The sequence below is a fragment of the Macaca nemestrina genome, chromosome 13 (assembly GCF_043159975.1).
Source record: "Macaca nemestrina isolate mMacNem1 chromosome 13, mMacNem.hap1, whole genome shotgun sequence".
NCBI lineage: Eukaryota > Metazoa > Chordata > Mammalia > Primates > Cercopithecidae > Macaca > Macaca nemestrina.
Window position 1 is genome coordinate 9,346,890 of NC_092137.1, and position 19,734 is coordinate 9,366,623.

The 19,734-nt window shown below is 46.2% G+C and overlaps 1 protein-coding gene across 7 annotated transcripts in view; it reads left to right on the plus strand.

Annotated features, from left to right (window-relative positions):
* Nucleotides 1–573: 573 nt before the first annotated feature.
* Nucleotides 574–19,734, plus strand: part of LOC105486513 (ArfGAP with SH3 domain, ankyrin repeat and PH domain 2) — a 201,205-nt gene continuing 182,044 nt past the window's right edge. For 2 of the 7 annotated variants that reach the window (XM_011749414.2, XM_011749417.2), the window contains exon 1: nt 574–996. In XM_011749414.2, coding sequence (XP_011747716.1) covers nt 871–996 — 126 coding nt within the window. In that variant the 5' untranslated portion in view covers nt 574–870. The other 5 variants (XM_011749412.3, XM_071076199.1, XM_071076200.1 and 2 more) reach the window with 4 other exon arrangements.

Below are 19,734 nucleotides of genomic sequence, written 5' to 3' on the forward strand. Positions count from 1 at the left end.
GGGCTGCGAGGATGCAATGACTGCACGCTACGCGCACATTCACGGTTTGGTCACTTCTGGCGTCCGGCTGTGGTCCCCACAGGGTGCCCGCGGGCGGAGCGCATCCTCCGGCAGGGGGCGAGCTCCGCACCCCGCTTTCCTCATGGGCCGGCGCGGCCCGCCGTTCAAGTGGGGAGCCCAGAGGTGCTCCACGCCATGGGCGGGGGGTGGTTGGCGCGCACAGGGCCGGACTCCGGCCGGGCGCACCTCCACACGCACCCTCGCCGGCCGCGGGTCGGAGTCGGGGCCTCCACACGCACCCTCGCCGGCCGGGGGCGGGGTATGGGTGCGGCGCGCGGGGCCCCGAACGCCCAGACAATGCGGCGCGCGGCGGCCAGGAACGGCTCGGCGGGCCGGGGCGCGCGCCGCCTTCCTTCCTGCGGGCTCCGCTTCCCGGCGGCGCGGCAGCGGCGAGCGCGCCGATTGGCGGCCCGGTCCTCCCGCCGCCCCGCCCCACGCCCGGCCGGCCGCCGCCCCCGGTCCGGACCCGCCCCTCTCCGCGGGAGGCGTCGGGGCCCGCGGCTGGGTGGCGGGTAGTTCCCGCCGGCTGTGCGCGCCCGCCTCGGGGCTCGCTCTGAGAGGACGCGGCGGCGGCGGCGGACGCGGAGCCCTCGGCGCGCAGGCAGGCGGACCGGCCGAGCTGCGCGGGGCTGCGCGCCGCCTCTGCTCCGCCGCCAGGCCCCGCGCGGCTCCCGCGCCCGCCTCTCCCCTTTGTCCGCGGGCCGGAGCGGCGGCGGCAGCGGCGGCGTCCGAGCGGCGGTCGGAGCCCGCGGCGGCGGTTGAGGCGGCGGCGCCCCCGCGGCCGTGCGCCAGCGCCCTCGCGCCGAGGCGATGCCGGACCAGATCTCCGTGTCGGAATTCGTGGCCGAGACCCATGAGGACTACAAGGCGCCCACGGCCTCCAGCTTCACCACCCGCACGGCGCAGTGCCGGAACACCGTGGCGGCCATCGAGGAGGTGAGGCGGCCTGTGCGGCGGCTCCGGCCGCAGGTATCCCGCGCCCGAGCCCCGCCCGCCGCTCCCGCATCCGCATCCCGGGAAAACTTTCTTTGCTCCGAAGCCGGACGCGGCCGGGCCAACCCTGCCCGAGACAGAAGCCCTTTGTTCCCGCCTAGGTGGCTCGGAGGAGATGGGTGATGGCCACCTTGGGCCTCTGTAAGACCTCCCCTCTCTCGGCCTCGTGGCCCTCGCGGGGTTCCCCGGCCTGTTCCTTTCCCCGCAGCGCGGCCAACTTTGGCCAGAGTCGGGGTCTGCGGCGAGCTGTGGGGATCCCGCTGCCCACCGCCGCCCGCCGCCGCCCGGGGTCCTTGGTCCCCGGCGCGGACCTTACCAACTTGTTCTTGAAGTGGCGCGGCGGGGGCAGCTCCGCTCTCCGAGCTCCCCGCCGCAGTCCCCGAGCCCTGCAGGGCCCCCACCCTCGGGCCCGCGGGTCCGGGGCATCCCGGGCTGCCTGGGAAGGCATGCCCGCCTCAGCCAGGGCGGCCTGGCTGCGCTCCACCCGTGCCCGGAGAAGGAACTGCGGGCAAGGTGTGTGAGAGTCGGCGCTTCTGGGTCCAAGAGGCCTCCAGGAGCCGCTCCCCGGTTACCTGGGTCTCACCTGCTTGAATCCGGGGTGCCACCCTTCCCCTCAACCTGGAAAAGGCCTGGTTTTAGTAAAGTGCTTTCAAGGTGCAAAGTCATCACGCCTAGCTGCTAACTAGCACGCTCTCCAGGTCCTGGGGAGAGGAACACGTAGGAACGAAGAAGCTTGGTTGAAAATTAAAACCGTGGGGAAATGGGCAGGCTGTGAGTCCAGGGGCCACCGTTGGCTGTGGTTTGAGGCACATCCTCACCTTCAGTCCTCCTTTTCCTTACCCACCAAACGGGATTAGTAATGCATCCTTTCCAGGATCAGAGACTATGTGAAGTGCTTAGCACTCTGCTCGACTCAGAACAGGTTTATAAGCCACACATGTGGCGATAGTGAATCCGTGATTAAATGTCTCTTGGCCAGAATGTCAGGTTACAGTTTTAAAATTGGGTTTTGCAGGTATTTCAGCAGAAAACGCCTGGGCTAGCAGGCTTGAGGGGAAGTCACCAAAGAGCTTTAAAGGAAGCAATGGCATTATTATTTTTCTTTTTTCTTTTTTTTGCCCATTTGATCAAAGCATCTGCTGTTAAGAATTGAAAAAAAAAATCCAGAATGTTTTCCCTTAATGGAAAATTTTTTTCTTTGTAGCTGTAAACAGTCAATAAAAGGGAATCAAAAGTAACAGATTCAGCATTCTGAATGCTGTTAATATAGCTTGGGTAGCCTTCCTTCTCTCCATTTAATTTGGCGGAAGAGAGCTGCATGTAAACCTTTCCTATGAGTTCGGTGATTCCCCAGATCACTTAATTCTACTTTTAGCAGCAAGGCTTAAAAATGATGCCTTCAAATGAGGCAGATGGGGATGGGTGAATAAATTTTTTTCCTAAGTGCCAGTTAAAAAGCACAGTGTTTTGAGAATACACCATTAATAATGTTTATGGAATGATTGCAACCAAAAAGGTAGCTGAATATTTCTTAAGGGAAGGAAGCATTGTGCATGATGTCTTTCTTTAGAAAGCTTGATTATGTTTAAAGTTCTGTTGCTTTTCCCCACTGCAGTTTGTCAGTTAAATATTATTAGCATTGGCAGATGTTGGAAAGCCAAGCAAATAAGAATTGCTATTAAAATTGGCATACACTTTCTTTGATTAATTTTAGTTTACAGTGTGTAATTCCAAAGCTCTTTTTGTATGCTGTGCAGGAGATTACCCTAGAGCTCAGTTACTGAGCAGATTACAAAGAGACTGGATTTGGTCATTTCATTAAATTGCAAGCTTGCTTCATGTTGCCGTCTAAGCCCAAGATTTGGTTCAAGTCTGAAAATGGACAAATTAAAATCATTTCAGGTTTATTTCACTTTAAGCAAATCTACATACGTGCTATGATGATGGTACGTGTGAGCTTGGTTTTATAACTAAATTTGAAAGTTGTTCACTTTCTGAGGTAAATTGATGTGGATTTTTAAATAATGCTCTTTCCCAGGGTGTCTGATGTTCCTTTCTATTACCAAAACTTGTTCTGTATATGGTTTAATAACAAATGATGCGTACAGTATTTTGGTTTTAAACAAAAATCTTCTCATACTGAGATGAAACGTGAGAGGGTATCATGACATAAAGTTACTCATTTAACAAATAAAATAAAATTTGCAAGCTCTTGGTCTTATTTTTAAACAAATGAATCATGGAACTAGCAAACTAATTTTGTATTTATTTATTTATTTTTTGAGATGTAGTTTCGCTCTTGTTGCCCAGGCTGGAGTGCAGTGGTTCAGTTTTGGCTCACTGCACTCTCTGCCTGCCAGGTTCAAGCGATTCTCCTGCCTCAGCCTCCCAAGTAGCTGGGATTACAGGCATGTGCCACCATGCCCAGCTAATTATTTGTATTTAGTAGAAACGGTGTTTCACCATGTTGGTCAGGTTGGTGTCAAACTCTTGACCTCAGGTGATCCACCTGCCTTGGCCTCCCAAAGTGCTGGGATTACAGGCATGAACCACCACGCCCGGCAAGCAAACTAATTTTAAACTGATAAACCTTTTTGAATCTGTTATTTCTAATGTAGGTTATATCTGCCAAAAAATCATTTTGCAGTTAAAATGTACTGTTTTGATTTGCATACTTGTTGCTGGCATATTATTATAGTAACTGTGGGTCCCTATCCTGTACTATGAAACTCACAGGTATTGTATTCAGTCCTTATCTCTGCTTTATAGGTGAGGAAATTGAGGCTCAGAGAGGTTAAGTAATTTGCTAAAGGTTATAGGGCTCTGAAGTGGACTTTGAACTTGGCTCCTGCTGCTTTCAGAAACCATGCTGCTTCCTGTTACTTTTCATAATGCTGAATTCTCTAAATTACTCCTTTGTCAGATTGACCTGGGTTCAAGTTCAGACTCCACCACTTGCCAGCTGAGTGAACTTGAGTGAGATGCCTAACATTTTCTCATTTTCCTCAGCTTTAAAGTCTGGGTAATTATACCTGTCAACTTCAGAGGATTGGGGTGAGGTTTTAGTGAGATAATACACAGCACAGAAGCTGCCAGACAATTGGTTACTGGATTATATAGTGAGTCCACAGGCCCCAGTGAGGGCTTTTAGAGTGAGGATGGGATTTACATGGGGGAAGTGTCAGGGAAATGGCTGAATGGCTGAATGGGTGAGTGAATGAAACACTACCGTGTATCTGTTAACCCGTGTGTACTTTTTAAAAGTTTGTTGTCAGGCCAGATGTGGTGGCTCACGCCTGTAATCCCAGCAGTTTGAGAGGCCAAGGCGGGCAGATCACTGAGGTTGGGAGTTCGAGACCAGCGTGACCAACATGGAAAAACCCCGTCTCTATTAAAAATACAAAATTTGCTGGGTGTGGTGGTGCATGCCTGTAATTCCAGCTACTTGGGAGGCTGAGGCAGGAGAAACACCTGAACCCAGGAGGTGGAGGTTGTGGTGAGCCAAGATCACACCATTGTACTCCAGCCTGGGCAACAAGAGTAAAATGCCGTCTCAAAAAAAAAACAAAACAAAGTTTGTTGTCCTGACAGCTGGTGAGAGCATACCTGTGTTTTATAATTTTCACTTGACCACCTTCTCTGGTTCAAGTCATCATTTTGTACAATTTTAGCAAACTTAGCAAAGTCTGGTGCTGCAACAAGAGTCTGTCCTGTGCTTTTGGAAATAATGGAAAAATAAGTAGTTGTGACAGAAATTTGAAAAGTGAGGGTTTTTTGGTTTCTTTTTTTTTCTTCTTTTTTTTTGGTTTCTTGGAGCCTCTGGGCACTTTGAAATTTTCTCAAAATAGGGAAAAATTGTATACATATTTGGAATATTCGTGTTTTTAGTTAGACCCTCCTTTATAGCACCATCCATTCTGCCTTGCTTATTTGGCATTGATGTAGTTTTAAAAATAAATTTGATGTTGACTTGTAAGTATTAAAATTTAATCTACTTCCTTCCGGGGCCGTAATTCTCTACTTTGTTGTCCTTGGTTACCTTGGCAATCCCATTGCTGTCATAAGCACAGGGTTCTAACTACAGGGGTGGGGTGAGCATCTGGGCCTGCCGGCTCCCAGGGGCCCTGCCGTCCATGGGACCAGACCCCTCCTAGCAGCAACAGTGGGAACCAGGCCTACGTGCTTTTTGGCAAGAATGTGATTCTGAATGTTAGCCCTTTGTGACTTGTTTGAAAAACAGCTCCTCCAAGTCCCCAGATGAACAGATTCTTGCTGTCTTCAGAAGGACATCACCTCCTTGCCCAGAGCATTCATGTTTTTGGAAGTGAGCTTTGATGGGTCAAACAGGGCCACGTTTTAAACTGTGTTCTGAAATTTGAATTTCAGAAAATTTTGAATCACTTAAGGAAGCCATTTTCTCTTCATATGTGAGCCTTCCTCCCTGCCCTCCGGTGAATACTGAATTCAGTTTCCTTCTTAGGATCAATGGTAGAAGTACTGATGCCACTCCTCGTGGGTTCCAGGTCCTGCCATGCACTCAGGATTCCTGAGTCCTTCAGTGTGCTAGGCTATGTGTGAGGTGGCAGGAATAGAACACCAGGAAGAATATGTTCTCTCTTTGAAGGGACCTGCAGTCCAGCAAGAGGAACAGAATCCTAATCCTGTAAACAAATCAATGCAAAAAATGTGAGGACCACAGCTGTAGGAATGCCCGGAGTCCTGTGGATGTGCAAGGGTGCAAGGGGTCCCAGGGCCTGGGGCTGTGGTGAGGGAGGGCCTTGTATGATATCGTGCCATTGAGTCTTGAAGTCCAGGCAGTTACCTGTGGGTTACCAAATGCTAAGGCACTAAGCTGGTTCATTGTGGTCTTTTGTACCTGCCTCCTTGCCTTAGGTAAATATTGATCTAGTCCTGAGGTGGCAGCCAACTCAGCCTCTGTGGTGGGATTTTCACAGTCACCTGGTCTCCAGAAGGCTGCTGAGGCCAAGAATTTGGAGTGATCCTTTTTTTTTTTTTTTTTTTTTTGAGACGGAGTCTCGCTCTGTCGCCCAGGCTGGAGTACAGTGGCCGGATCTCAGCTCACTGCAAGCTCCGCCTCCCAGGTTCACGCCATTCTCCTGCCTCAGCCTCCCGAGTAGCTGGGACTACAGGCACCCGCCACCTCGCCCGGCTAATTTTTTTGTATTTTTTTTTTTTTTTTTGAGACGGAGTCTCACTCTGTCACCCAGGCTGGAGTGCAGTGGCCGGATCTCAGCTCACTGCAAGCTCCGCCTCCCGGGTTTAGACCATTCTCCTGCCTCAGCCTCCGGAGTAGCTGGGACTACAGGCGCCCGCCACCTCGCCCGGCTAGTTTTTTTGTATTTTTTAGTAGAGACAGGGTTTCACCGTATTAGCCAGGATGGTCTCGATCTCCTGACCTCGTGATCCGCCCGTCTCGGCCTCCCAAAGTGCTGGGATTACAGGCTTGAGCCACCGCGCCCGGCCATTTTTTTGTATTTTTTAGTAGAGACAGGGTTTCACTGCGCTAGCCAGGATGGTCTCGATCTCCTGACCTCGTGATCCGCCTCCCAAAGTGCTGGGATTACAGGCGTGAGCCACCGCGCCCAGCCTGGAGTGATCCTTAATTCTTCCCGTGCACCCCATGTTTCCAGGCGCCAGTGCCTTCCTTTGTGGAGCATATACATGCATTTTAGGCCCGCACTGTCTGATGAGGCAGCCTAAGACAAATCCAGCTCTCAGCTGCCCTATCTGCTTAGTAGCTACACGTGGCTGGTGGCTACCATATTGGTTCAGCAACCAGCAGCAGAGGCATCCCCTGGAAGCTTGCTGAAATGCAGAGCCCCAGGTTCCACCCAGGACCTGAATTTTTACAGCATCCCCACATACACCACAGGCACGTGAGAGCTTGCGAAGCGCTGTTCTAGATGGAACCCGGGCTGCACACTGGAGTTGCTTGGGCGTTTGTGAAGCAGAGCTGCCTGGCTCCACTCCCTAGAATTCTGACTTAAATTGGTCCGGGCGGGCTCTGGAGCCTTGGCATTTTTTAAAGGCTCCTCCCAAATAGGGTTGATAATCACTGATAGACAGTTATGTAATATAACCTTAGGCAGTTGATAAGTGCTGTAAGGGAAAGTCATGCATATCATGGAGATACAAAGTGGTTCTGGAGATTAGGAAACCAAAATCAGGAAAAGCCTCTCTGCAGAGGTGACATTTGAGCAGGCTGGAATGCAGAGAGGAAGCCAGTCACAGAAGATGTGGGAATAGAACAGCTTGGGAAAAGGCCCTGAAATGCCAATGGGCGGGATCACGGAAGGACTGAAGGAAGGTCAGGGTGTGGGGGGGGAGTGGGTGAGGGAGAGAAGGATGAGAGACAGCGGGCAGAGGGGTGGGCAGCGCCAGGTCACACAGGGCCTTGTCCATCTTGAGGAAGGAATTTGGATTTTGTTCTGTTGTGATGGGAAGCTGTTGAAGGGTTTTCAGCAGGGAATAACATGGTCCGATTTACATTTTAAAGACTTCACTGTGGTTGTTCTAGGGAAAAATAGACTAGCAGGGCATGAAAGGAAAGAGGGAGACCAGTTGCTGCGTGAGGGGCTATTGTAGTCATCCAGGCAAGAGGGTCTTGGACGAGGAGGTAGCAGGGGGGATGGTGGTAAGTGGCCCGGTTGAGGTCCATTGTACAAGAAGAGGGGTCCAAACCTGCTGATGGATTGTCATGATTGTGTGCTGTTGGCATAGAGGTAGACCCAACAGAGCTGCCCCGAACAAGGCAACAGCCAAGCTCAATTCATCCAAGCCCTCTGAACAGACCTTCTAGCATCCCCACGGTGAAGCTGGTGCTGTCTAGAGCTACTTAGTGTCAGAATCCAGGCCAACTCTGTGCTGCTTGATGTGACTGGTATAGGACTTGTGTTGGGACCAGTTCCAGGGTCAGTCAAGGAAAGATTGAAGCATAGCTGCATAGACTGGGGCCCAGGGAAAGAGAGAAGCATGGCTGCATAGACTGGGACAGAGGGGTCTGCTCGTGCGACCCTCTGCTGTTTCTGGGCAGACTATAGCAGGTGATATTTCTGGGCATTGTCAGGTACCTGGGATGCTGTTCCCATTTCAGCTCCCCAAACACTCCTCTTTCTTTCCCTACTAAAGAGAGGTGACGTTCCATGATCTGAACCTACCTCCTTTGCTTATGTCTTTTCTGTGTAATGTGGCCTCCAAGTGGATTGCTAGGGCCCTTCCAGGTACTTTTTGTCTTTTTTGTTTGTTTGTTTGTTTGTTTGAGATGGAGTGTCGCTCTCTTACCCAGGCTGGAGTGTAGTGGCACGATCTCGGCTCACTGCAACCTCTGCCTCCTGGGTTCAAGGAGGATTCTCCTGCCTCAGCCTCCTGAGTAGCTGGGATTACAGGTGCCTGACACCGTGCCTGGCTAATTTTTGTACTAGTAGAGATGGGGTTTCACCATGTTGGCCAGGCTGGTCTTGAACTCCTGACCTTAGGTGATCCGCCCACCCAAAGTGCTGGGATTATAGGCGTGAGCCGCTGCTCCTGGCTGCCCTTCCAGGTGCTTTTTATACCATTATCGTTTTTATCATATCATCAATGTCTTGGAATAAACAGACCACCAACCCGAGCTGGAATGCTTGGGCTGTATTTTTATGATGATGGTCATTTCTGTGAAGGGATTTGACTGATTGAGTTTCTCCACTCATAAATGGTATATTGGACCCCTACCATATGTTGTCAATGCCAGGTGCCAGGGATGTAAAAGTGGACAGGATGGCCTGGGCGTCTTAAAAAAAAAAAAAAGAAAAAAAGTGGACAGGACTAGCTCCTTCCATATAAAGCACTTAATAATCTCATGTTTTATGTGCAGTCCTGTTTCATCCTGTTAACCTTTTTTGTGCCATGGCTCCCTTTGACACTCTGGTGAAGGTGGTCTGCCTCTTCAGGACAATGTTTTAATGCATAGAACAAAATAAGATTTCAAAGGAAACTAATTACAGTCATGCATTGCTTGATGACGAACATGCATCGTTTAAAGATTTCTTTGTGGTACGAACATCCTAGAGTGCACTTTACACACACCCAGATGGCATGTAGGCACCTAGGCTATGTGCTAAGAACCTACTGCTCCCAGGCTCCAAACCTGTACAGCATGCCACTGTATTGAATACTGTGGTAACTGTGACACAGTTACAGTATTTGTATATGGCAAGTATTTGTGTATCTAAACATAGAAAAGGTGATAAAAATCCCTCTTATAATCTTATGAGAAGTCGTGTGTGTGGTCATTGTTGACTGAAATGTCATTATGTGGAGCACGACTGTATATTGAAATTCAGTTAGCAGAATGTTTAAAAAGTTTTTGCCATGCTTATAATGCTTCTTTACTAAAGCATTTAGTAACAAGATTTCGTGGTTGGTCTAATAAATACCTTTATTTTGAGATATTGATGATATTTGAGATATTGATATGAGATATTTCTAATAAATATAATGTAATATTCATGTATCTTTTATTAGAGTTGCAAATATTGATAATATTAGCACGTGTTGTTTACATTTGTAATTGAAAGATATGATAAATTTTAGTTAGACCCTAATGAAAATACAGATAAATTTTTTTTTTCCAATCCAAGTTTATGGACCCCCTGAATTCAGACTGAGAATTTCAGGCTTGATGGTAAGTTTTGTTTAGCTAGTTTTTTTTTAGAGTGATGGATTCTTTAACAACTCTGTTAAATATAATTATTATATCTCGTAATTATTATGCTGTCATTGCCATGAATCGGTTCTAAGAGTCTAGCTGAGAAGAGTTGCACCTCAGGCCAGTGTTGGAATTATGAGGCGCTAAAGGTGTTTAGAAGCGCTCTTGGCAGGGAGCCATCCGCTGTGGTTTTACATCCGTGGGGTGCCCTCTGTTCTTTCAGGGTTATGGCTTGGCAGCTTCTCATCTGATCCCACAGGTTAGCTCATATACTTGTGCATGCCTCAAGAGTTCAGGAGAGCTGTGAATTGGACCTTCTAAATCCTGTAATTAGGATTCTGAGCTGGGTGGGTCCTACAACCCAGCTCTCCTATTTGTGCCTTTCTTGTTTGTCTCACACGGCATGTACTGCCCTTGATTCTGCAGGGCAAGTTCCATTGTGAAGCACCAGAAGATTCATGGGCACCACCTACCCAGAATTTTAAGGGAGACTTTGCAGTGTGTGCTGTTTTCGGTGAGGGTATTTGTTTGAAATGATGCTGCTGTTGCAAGAGTGTATTGGGGGTATCCAGAGTGTGGTTGAAGTTAATGTCAGTTGATTTTTTTTTTTTTTTTTTTTTTGAGACAGAATCTGGCTCTGTTGCCCAGGCTGGAATGCAGTGGTGCTATCTTGGCTCACTGCAACCTTGACCTCCTGGGCTCAAGTGATCCTCCTGTCTCAGCCTCCTGTGTAGCTGGGACTACAGGTGTGCCCCACCATTCCTGGTTAATTATTTATTTATTAATTATTATTATTATTTTTGAGATAGTGTCTCGCTTTGTCACCCAGGCTGGAGTGCAGTGGCGCCATCTCGGCTCACTGCAATCTCCGCCTCCCAGGTTCAAGTGATTCTTGTGCCTCAGCCTCCTGACTAGCTGAGATTACAGGTGCCCACCACCACACCCAGCTAATTTTTGTATTTTTAGTAGAGACAGGGTTTTGCCATGTTGGCCAGGCTGGTCTTGAACTCCTGACCTCAAGTGATCCACCCACCTCGACCTCCCGAAGTGCTGGGATTACAAGTGTGAGCCACTATGCCCGGCCCCTGGTTAATTTTTGTAATTTTTGTGGAGAGGGTTTTACCATGTTGCCCGTGGCTGGTCTTGAACTTCTAGACTCAAGCGATCCTCCTGCCTTGCCCTCCCAAAGTGCTGGTATTATAGGAGCCAACCACCGTGCCCAGCCTCCCCCTTGTCTTTTCTAACGTTTATGGGGCACTTACTGTGTGCCAGGCATGCTTTAAATTCTTTACATATATCAATTATTAACTCATTTAGTTACTACCAAAATGCTATAGGGTCCAGCGAAATTAGGCCACGTTATCAAGTTCATGGAGCTAGGAAGTGATGAAGCCAGGATTCATTCAAATCAAGCATTTTGACACCAGAGTCTGCTATTTCTTTTAGCAGCCAACAGCCTCTGTAGAGCCTGTGCCAACCAGGGCCCTTGGTGTTGCAGCCTCTGTAGCCAGCACGCCCTCCTTTGCTGTTAGTGTTAGAAAGTTGGAGCTATTGCATTGCTTGAGTGGGTGCTTCTGGCAAATCCTTGTTGCTTCTCATTTCCTGTTTGCCTCATCTGTCCTCCTTGCTACAGAAATTGTTCTTCTTTCGTCTCCTCACTGCTCTGCCGACATGCCCAGCCCCGCAGAGCGGAGTGGCCAGGGGCATTGCTGACACCCTGGCAGGAGGCCTTCCCTGCCAACGGTGTTATTAATGATGTCATTTTTCCACTCCATGCTGAAGATGGCTTTCTCAATAAAATCAGGTGGTTGATGAAGACAGTTCTCTCTCATGATGAATTCCCTTGTCTTTTAGGATTCTAGCCAGGCAGTCAGGATTGTCGGGATCTCTTTCCCCAGCTTCTCAGAAGAAATCTTGTTCTTAGAGGTTTTTTTTTTTGACAGAGTCTCGCTCTGTCACCCAGGCTGGAGTGCAGTGGCATGATCTTGGCTCACTGCAAGCTCAGCCTCCCGGGTTCATGCCATTCTTCTGTCTCAGCCTCCCGAGTAGCTGGGACTTCAGGCGCCTACCACCACGCTGGGCTATTATTTTGTATTTTTAGTAGAGACAGGGTTTCACTGTGTTAGCCAGAATAGTCTCGATCTCCTGACCTCGTGATCCGCCCGTCTTGGCCTCCCAAAGTGCTGGGATTACAGACGTGAGCCACCGCGCCTGGCTTTTTTTTTTTTTTTTTTTTCAATGAAAACAATAATGGTGACAGTGCTGACATTTCTCTGAGCTTTAATTCTGTGTTAAGGACTGTGCTGTGTTTTAAACTGATGATTTGATCCCCTCAATAGTCTTGAGGTTGGTGCTATAGGGACATGCCTCCGGGTTCCACGTTCCACAACCAGCAATTGATAGAGTAAGAATCCCAGTGCTGTGGAGGAGGTCCCCTCCTGTTGATCTTTTAATGCCTCACCTGCCAGTCTCGCTGTTGCCTGGGAAGATTTCTCTGTAGGTGTTTCTGTGGGTTTCCTTAGTGCAGGGTAATGATGGTCGTTGATCACCTGCAGTCCCCATTGTTGCTGAATGTGATTACCTGGAGGTCATCAGACACTAACCCCTGGGGAGGCACTTAGCATCAGAGGTGTTTATTAATTTGACCTTGACCGAGTGGCCCCCTTAGAGCTGAGGGGCCAAGAACACTGTCACTGTATGAAAAGGACTAGGAGCCACCCAGACCCGTAAGAGTATTCCCTTCATTTCAGCAAATTGTATTTTGATATTGCCACTGAAGGGTGAATCATGGATGTGGCATGTCTAGGTGGATTTGGGTGGAGATAAGTCAGCTCCCTCTTAACAGTTAGGGGAGTTTGGAGAGGTTTTGAAAGAAAGGGAGAATGTTAAGGCCTTGTGTTGTATTCCCCTGATAGCCTGAATCTGTTACCAGCTCTTGGACCTTGGAGCAGGTGACTTCAGTGGTCCTGCCCCAGTTCGTCATTTGTAACACGGAGGTTTGGATGTGATGAGTCCAGTCTTTCCAGCTCTTGACCTTCCATGTCTGCTGCTGTCTGCAACACTTCCCCTGCCTCTTGACACCCTTGCTTATTTTGGTCACCTTCTCTGGTTTTTTCTTTATCTTGGCTATTAATATTTATACTTTCTAAGAAGTTAGAGCTCAGAGTGAACTTTACCTCTTTCATCACCTTCTTTGAAGATTCTCTCCTTGCAGGTATCATTGGAGTTGATGTGGTGGTTGGTACTTGAGCTGGAATCCCAATGGGTGCCTTGCCGGTTTGAGTTTGGGCTGAATGAGGCCGTGTTGTTTGCCATCCGTCTTGCCTCCGTCTTGCCTCGGAGCGGTCTTTTTTGCAGTCTTTGCTGCTTTCCTTGGTCTCTTAATTAAAACTTTGTTGTGCTTTGCTTCTCTAGTGAAAAGCAGGTTGTATCAGTGATGATCACCAGGTTTTGTGGTCATTGAGTAATGTGGACTGTTGAACTTTAAGAAAATACTGATTTTCTTATATCTAGTGAGCTTCCCTAGATTTTGCGGGGAGCCAGTGTTCTCATCGTTGGAAGATGTCCTGTGTGTTGTGAAGCAGTGGTTTTCACATTTGCCCTGTGGTTCGGTTGTGTTTATGTTGTGGAGCAGAAAGACCTAGCCAGGGAGTAGTTAGGAGAGCGGAATCAGAGTTACAAGGTCACCTTATTGTGACCTTGAGCCAGTTAACTGTGTATCTGGTCTCTAACATGAGAGATTTGGACTAGGTGTTCTCTGACCATCCTCCCTGACCTAAAAATTCCATAGTTCTTTGTATTCATATATACTGGATGTGAAAAGGCCCTGGAATAAATGATAGGAACAAAAATCAGCCAGGAATGGCTTGTTGATAGCCCTGAAAAGACAACATGGTCTCTGAATCATATCCTCAAGTTGAATTATTTATTTTTGAAAAAACCTTTCTATAGCATCCTGAGAAACTTACTTTGTGTTGTTGTTGCTTTTTTAAAAAAATTGAGATAAAATTCATATACCATAAAATTCACCATTTTAAAGTGTCCAACTAAGTGGTTTTTAGTGTATTCACAAAGTTGTGTAGCCATCACCACTATTTAATTCCAGATCATTTTCATCACCAAAAAGAAACCCCATACCCAATAGGAGTCATTCCCTAGTCCCCTGTACCCAAGTCCTTGGCAGTCACTCATCTACTTTCTGTCTCTGTGGATTTGCCTATTCTGGTCGTTTCATGTATGGAATCATATAATATGTGGCCTTTTGTGTCTGGCTTCCTTTATGTAGCCTAATGTTTTTAAGATTCATCCAAATCATAGCATGGATTTGTACTTTATTTATTTTTATGGCTGAATAATATTCTGTCATATGTGTATGACACATTTTGTTTATTTATTCATCAGTTGATGGGCATTCGGGTTGCTTCCACTTTTAGGCGATCATGAATAATCCTGTGAATATTCTACTACAAGTTTTAGTGTAGACATACATTTTCAGTTCTCTTGGGTATATACCTAGCAGTGGAATTGCTAAGTCACTTTAACTTTTTAAACTTAAACTTTTTAATGTCAGTTTAACTTTTTGAGGAGCTGCCAAACTGTTTGCCAAAGAGGCTGCACCACATGATGTTTTTACCAGCCATGTGTAAGGGTTCCAATTTCTCCACATCCTTATCAACTCTTGTTATTGTCTGTCTTTTTTATTACACCCATCTTAGTGGGTGTGAAGTGGTGGGTTTGATATGTCTTTCTCTGATGGATGACTAATGATTTTGAGCATTGTTTTACATGCCCATGGCTGTGCGTATCTTCTTTGGAGAACTGTCTATTCAAAGCCTTTGCCATGTTTATATTGGATTATTTGTCTTTTTATTGTTGCGTTGTAAGATTACTTCATATATTCTGTACACTAGACCCGGATCAGATATATAATTTGCAAGTAATAATTTTCATTTTGTAGATTGTTTTTTCACTCACTTGATGGTGTCCTTCAAAGGACAAATGTTTTTAATTTTGATGACATCCAGAATAGTCATTTTTCCTTTGGTTGCATAATACAGAGTCACAAAGATTTACACCTGTATTTTCTTCCATTTTATAATTTCAGTTCTTACATTTAGGTCTTTGATCTGTTTTGAGTTAATATTTGTATATGAGGTGAGGTGGGGGTCCAACTTCATTCTTTTGCTTGTGGATATATCGTTGTCCCGGCACCATTTCTTGGGAAGACTTTTCTTTTCTTCTTGAATTCTCTTGGCGTCCTTTTTAAAAATTGATTTACTTTTGATATATGGGTTTATTTCTGGACCCTCAGTTCTGTTCCATTGATCTTTATGCCTATCTTTTATGCTGGTACCATAAAGCCTTAATTAATTATAGGCCTTACGGTATGTTTGGAAATCAGGAAGTATGAGTCTTCCAACTTTGTTTTTCTTTTCCAAGGTTGTTTTGGCTATTGAGGGTCTCTTGTATTTCCATGTGAATTTTAGGATCAGCTTTTCGATTTCTGCAAAAAAGCCAGCTGAGATTTTCATCGAGGTTATGTTGACACTGTAGTTCAATTTGGGGAGTATAGACATCTTAACAATCTATCATAACATCTTCTATCTTTGAACTTGGGAGTTTTTTTCATTTTCTTTTCTTTTCTTTTCTTTTTTTTTTTTGAGACGGAATTTTCCTCTGTTGCCCAGGCTGGAGTGCAATGGCGCGATCTTGGCTCACTGCACCCTTTGCCTCCTGGGTTCAAGCAATTCTTGCTTCAGCCTCCCGAGTAGCTGGGATTACAGGTGCCCGCCCCAACACCCGGCTAATTTTTGTATTGTTAGTAGAGATGGGGTTTCACCCTATTGGCCAGGCTGGCCTTGAATCCTTGACCTCAGGTGATCCGCCCACCTCTGCCTCCCAAAGTGCTGGGATTATAGGCGTGAGCCACTTGCACGCGGCCTCATTTTCTTGTCTTAAATTTCTTTCAATGATGTTTTGTAGTTTTTAATGTACAAATCTTACACTTATGTTAAATTTGTTCCTAAGTACTTTTTTTTGATGAGAGTGGAATTGTTTTCCTAATTTCATTTCTGGATTATTCATTGTTAGTGTATAGAAATACAGTTAACTTTTTGTATATTGATCTTATGGCCTAGAATTTGCTGAATTTGTTTATTGTCTTTTATAGTTTTGTGTGTACGTATGTGTATTCCTTAGGATTTTTAATATGCAAAATATCATCTGCAAATAGAGACAGTTTTGTTTATTCTTTAATAAGCTGACCACTTTTTATTTCTTTTTCTTTTCTGCTTGCTGGATCAGTTCTTAATCATCTTTAAATGCCCAGTGATTTGCACAGAATAGGTGCTCAGTAACTGTATTAATTAACTTCAGTATTAAAAATCAGTTTTTATGTAAGCTGCAGTTTCTTGTATTTAATTTGTTTTATTTATTTGGCCTCTGGGCATGTTGATAAAATGGGATGATTTGCTTGCTTGGTCTTTAGTTGCAAAGGAAGTTAGTGGAAATGGTTTTGCATTTGTAAATGGGTTTTAGATATTTGCCTTGTCTGGCCACAGTGCTTGGTAGTCACTCAGGAGGCTTAGAGCCAGGCCTCCTATGTTCTCTGCAATAGCAAACCCTTTCCAAGCTGTTGTTTCTGCTGGTGAGTGTGGCTGGTGTTTTGATTGTTTTCTATCAACATTGCCTTGATTTGGTCCCCACAGGAGACTGCTCACTTCTTGACAAAAGGTAATTATTGAGATTCCTATTTTTTTTTCTCACCTTGTGAATTCTCTTGTTTTTCTTTTTTGGCAAATAGGAATGAGGTGTATTCACTACTGGAGCATTGGGCTGTCAGAACCCGTAGCTTTGGTTTGCCTTGGTCACAGCCTGCCAGGTTGCGTGCTTTTGATTTGGAAGAGGTACTGGTGGGTGTGTTCGCCAGCAGGGATCACCCACAGTAAAAATCATGGGTAGGAGAAATGGTCCTTCACCTTTTCCCATCTTCCTTCTTTCCATTGTCTACACTCCTGGTCCCGCCTTTTCCCTGGGGACTGGGATGCTTATGCTGGAACCTCATCAGTGTCCAAAGCTTAAAATTCTCCTCTCCTCCTCACTTTTTTCCTCTTCATTTTCTCTTGACCTTCATTGCCTTGGTCTATTTCCAGAACCTCCAGGCCCTGGGTTTTCTCTTTAAAAGATCCTATTCCATCCAGAGGAGACTCAAGAGTCCTGCTTTAATTTGGGATTTTAGGCAGAGGCCTTCCTGCGTCTCTCAAGTCACACTTGCAAGCGACTGCTTTGGTGATGACATTTAAAGTTGGCCTCCTTTCCTACCACTCTGACTCCCTTCAGTTTTCTAGAACTGGGTTTATTGTTCTATATTTTAAAAATGATTTATTATCTTCTATAGCAATGTTGGAAGGAGCTTAATTTTCGAAGTGCACAGTTCTCTTTATGGTCAGAACGAAGTAAAGGAGATTTGATTGATCTTATGACAAAATTGCTTTAGTCATAGCTGATATGAAATCTCTTAAGGGCCCTGTTTTATTTGCTCTTTTAATTTATGAACCTTCTTGGATCCTTCAAGTGTCCGTATACTAAGCCAGTGAAGCCTTATCTGGAACATGCAGGCATCATTTTTGCCCCTAATATGCCATGAAATGCTATAGGGTTCTGATGCTTTGTTAGATTTTGGTGTGAATTAGGGAGTAGCAGTGTCAGCAAATGTGTGTTTCAGAAATTTGTTAATGGTTTTTTCAAAGGAAAATGTACTATTAGCTGGAATAAGCTGGAAGCCATAGGGCGTGCATTAGACTTGGAAGTAAACAGAAAAAGACCCCCAGTGAAGTAGAAAGTAGCTGCTATAAAGCCCAATTTGTTTCCCTGTAGTTCAGGGTCATGTCATCCTCAGGCTTCCAGAAAGACCATGTAGTGAAATGGGAACAGCAGGGACCCCGTGCCCTACAGCTGAGGCCAATAGGACGGAGGGGGAGAGAGAAGAGTTAGACCAGCTTAGAAGGGTGGGGCCACCTCCTACTCTGGAATTCCTGCAGGTCTCACTAAGCCACAGCAGATCGTGTTTATTGATGTTAGGTTGGTCGTTAAGAATAGTCAAAATCAGCATCCTCTGCTTTGGTGCTCTGGGGTGTACGTAATCCGCTGAGGATAGTATCCGTGAAAATAGTTTTTGAACTTTGCTTTGCAAATTTTGATGAGCTTGAGTTCACTGAGAAAATTAATTTCTGTAGAACAATTCCTTCATTTAATGTTGGCCCAAATGAGGCATTTAGTATGGAATTTGGGCCTTGGTGGAATAACATGGAAATGTTTTCTGGGATACATAGCCTAACCTGATGAGGACAACCATTGCTGAGCAGTGTGAGGGAAGGGAGGATTGCCCAGTGAGTGACTGCTGCCGAGCAGGAGGCTTCCTGCTTGACCTCTGAATACTCTGGCACTTCCTTTTTAGGGTCAGGAAGCTTCCAAATCCAGAGATCCCCCCGTTTGCAGTTTTTAGTTTTCCTCTGGAACTGCCATACCAGACCGAGTGTGCCTAGTGTTGGGACTAGATATCACTTCTCTTTGAATCCCAACATGATGCCTAGCGTACATAATTGTCAGAAAATGTTTGTTGATTGTCAAGGTCCTGCTAATCTTGTTGATTTTGTGATTTCATACCTTTCTCTTTCAAAGGATTGCTGTATGCCTGGAAATAAATCCGTTTCGGTTTGCAAAATCAAGGTTGTCGTGTCATCCTTTGAAACAATTAGAGAGGCAGGAAAATCTTTTAAGGATGATTGAACTCTCCACTCTATATACCATCCCAATTAATATCTGATTTCTTCTTTGAAAAACATAATTAATCATATCTTTTCTTCTGTAGAACCTTCCCTAACACTCCTCATTTATCAGAACAAATTTCTTTTCTGAATTTTTGAAGCAATTAGTTTCTGACTCTCTTTGTGTGTCCTTTTTTATCCATCCATCCATCCATCCATCCATCCATCCATCCATCCATCCATCCATCCATCTGTCCATTTATCCATCTCTGTCCATCCGTTGATCCATCTTTGGGACAGACCTGGGATGTCTGTGCTCAGAAGCAGAGTACTCTACATCTGGGAAGCACGGTGGTCCTGCCCGCAGCTGTCACGCTCGTTGCATGCTGGGCTGTGGTCCTGGCTTCTCTTGTCTTCTGTAGAGCGGGAGTCTCACCAAAGGAGGGGATGGGAGGGCTAGGTTTAGTCAAGGTGCGTAAGTTGGAACACTGCAAATGGGGTTCAGCTTACCCAGGGTTGTCCCTGTTTGGTCAGAGCAGGGTCAGCAAAGCTCCAGCCTGTTTTTGTATGTAAAAAGTGTAAGCTAAAAATGGTTTTTTAAAATGGTTTTTAGGGGTTGTAAACAAAATCCCAGAAGAAGATGCAACAGAGACCGTGTATGTGTAATCTGCAAAGCCTAAAATATTTATCATCTGCTCCTTTATAGAAAAAGTTGTCCCAACCCTGGTTAGAGCTCTGAGTGTGGGTAGATCTGTCTCACAGATCTACTCTGTCCCAGGGTCTGTCTCAGCCTGGGCCAGAATACTGAGTTGTGAGGAACCTTAAAGACACTTGTCTAGTGGTCTGTAGGACGCATGGCCCTGTTTAGACATTCTGCTTGCTGTAGTTACCCAGGGACCTGCTGCTGTGGAAGCAGCCTTTTCTTCCCCAGGAAATGTATATTAACTGAAAGCAAGTACTTTTGCCTTTTCCTCTGTGGTCCCGATTTTACCTCTGAGGTCGTGAGTAAGTCCAGGTGACAGGTGGGTCAGAGCTGGATTATAGAGGGCTGAGCATGTCAGTCAGAAATTGATTCAGAAGGTTATGGGAAAATATTAAGGGCTTTTGCATAGGGGAGTGACATGAGCATAGCTGGGCTTGGGAGGTCTGGCCTGGCATGGTTTGGGATCCTGGGGGAGTTGGAGCAGGCTGGTAAGGTTAGGGGCAGGG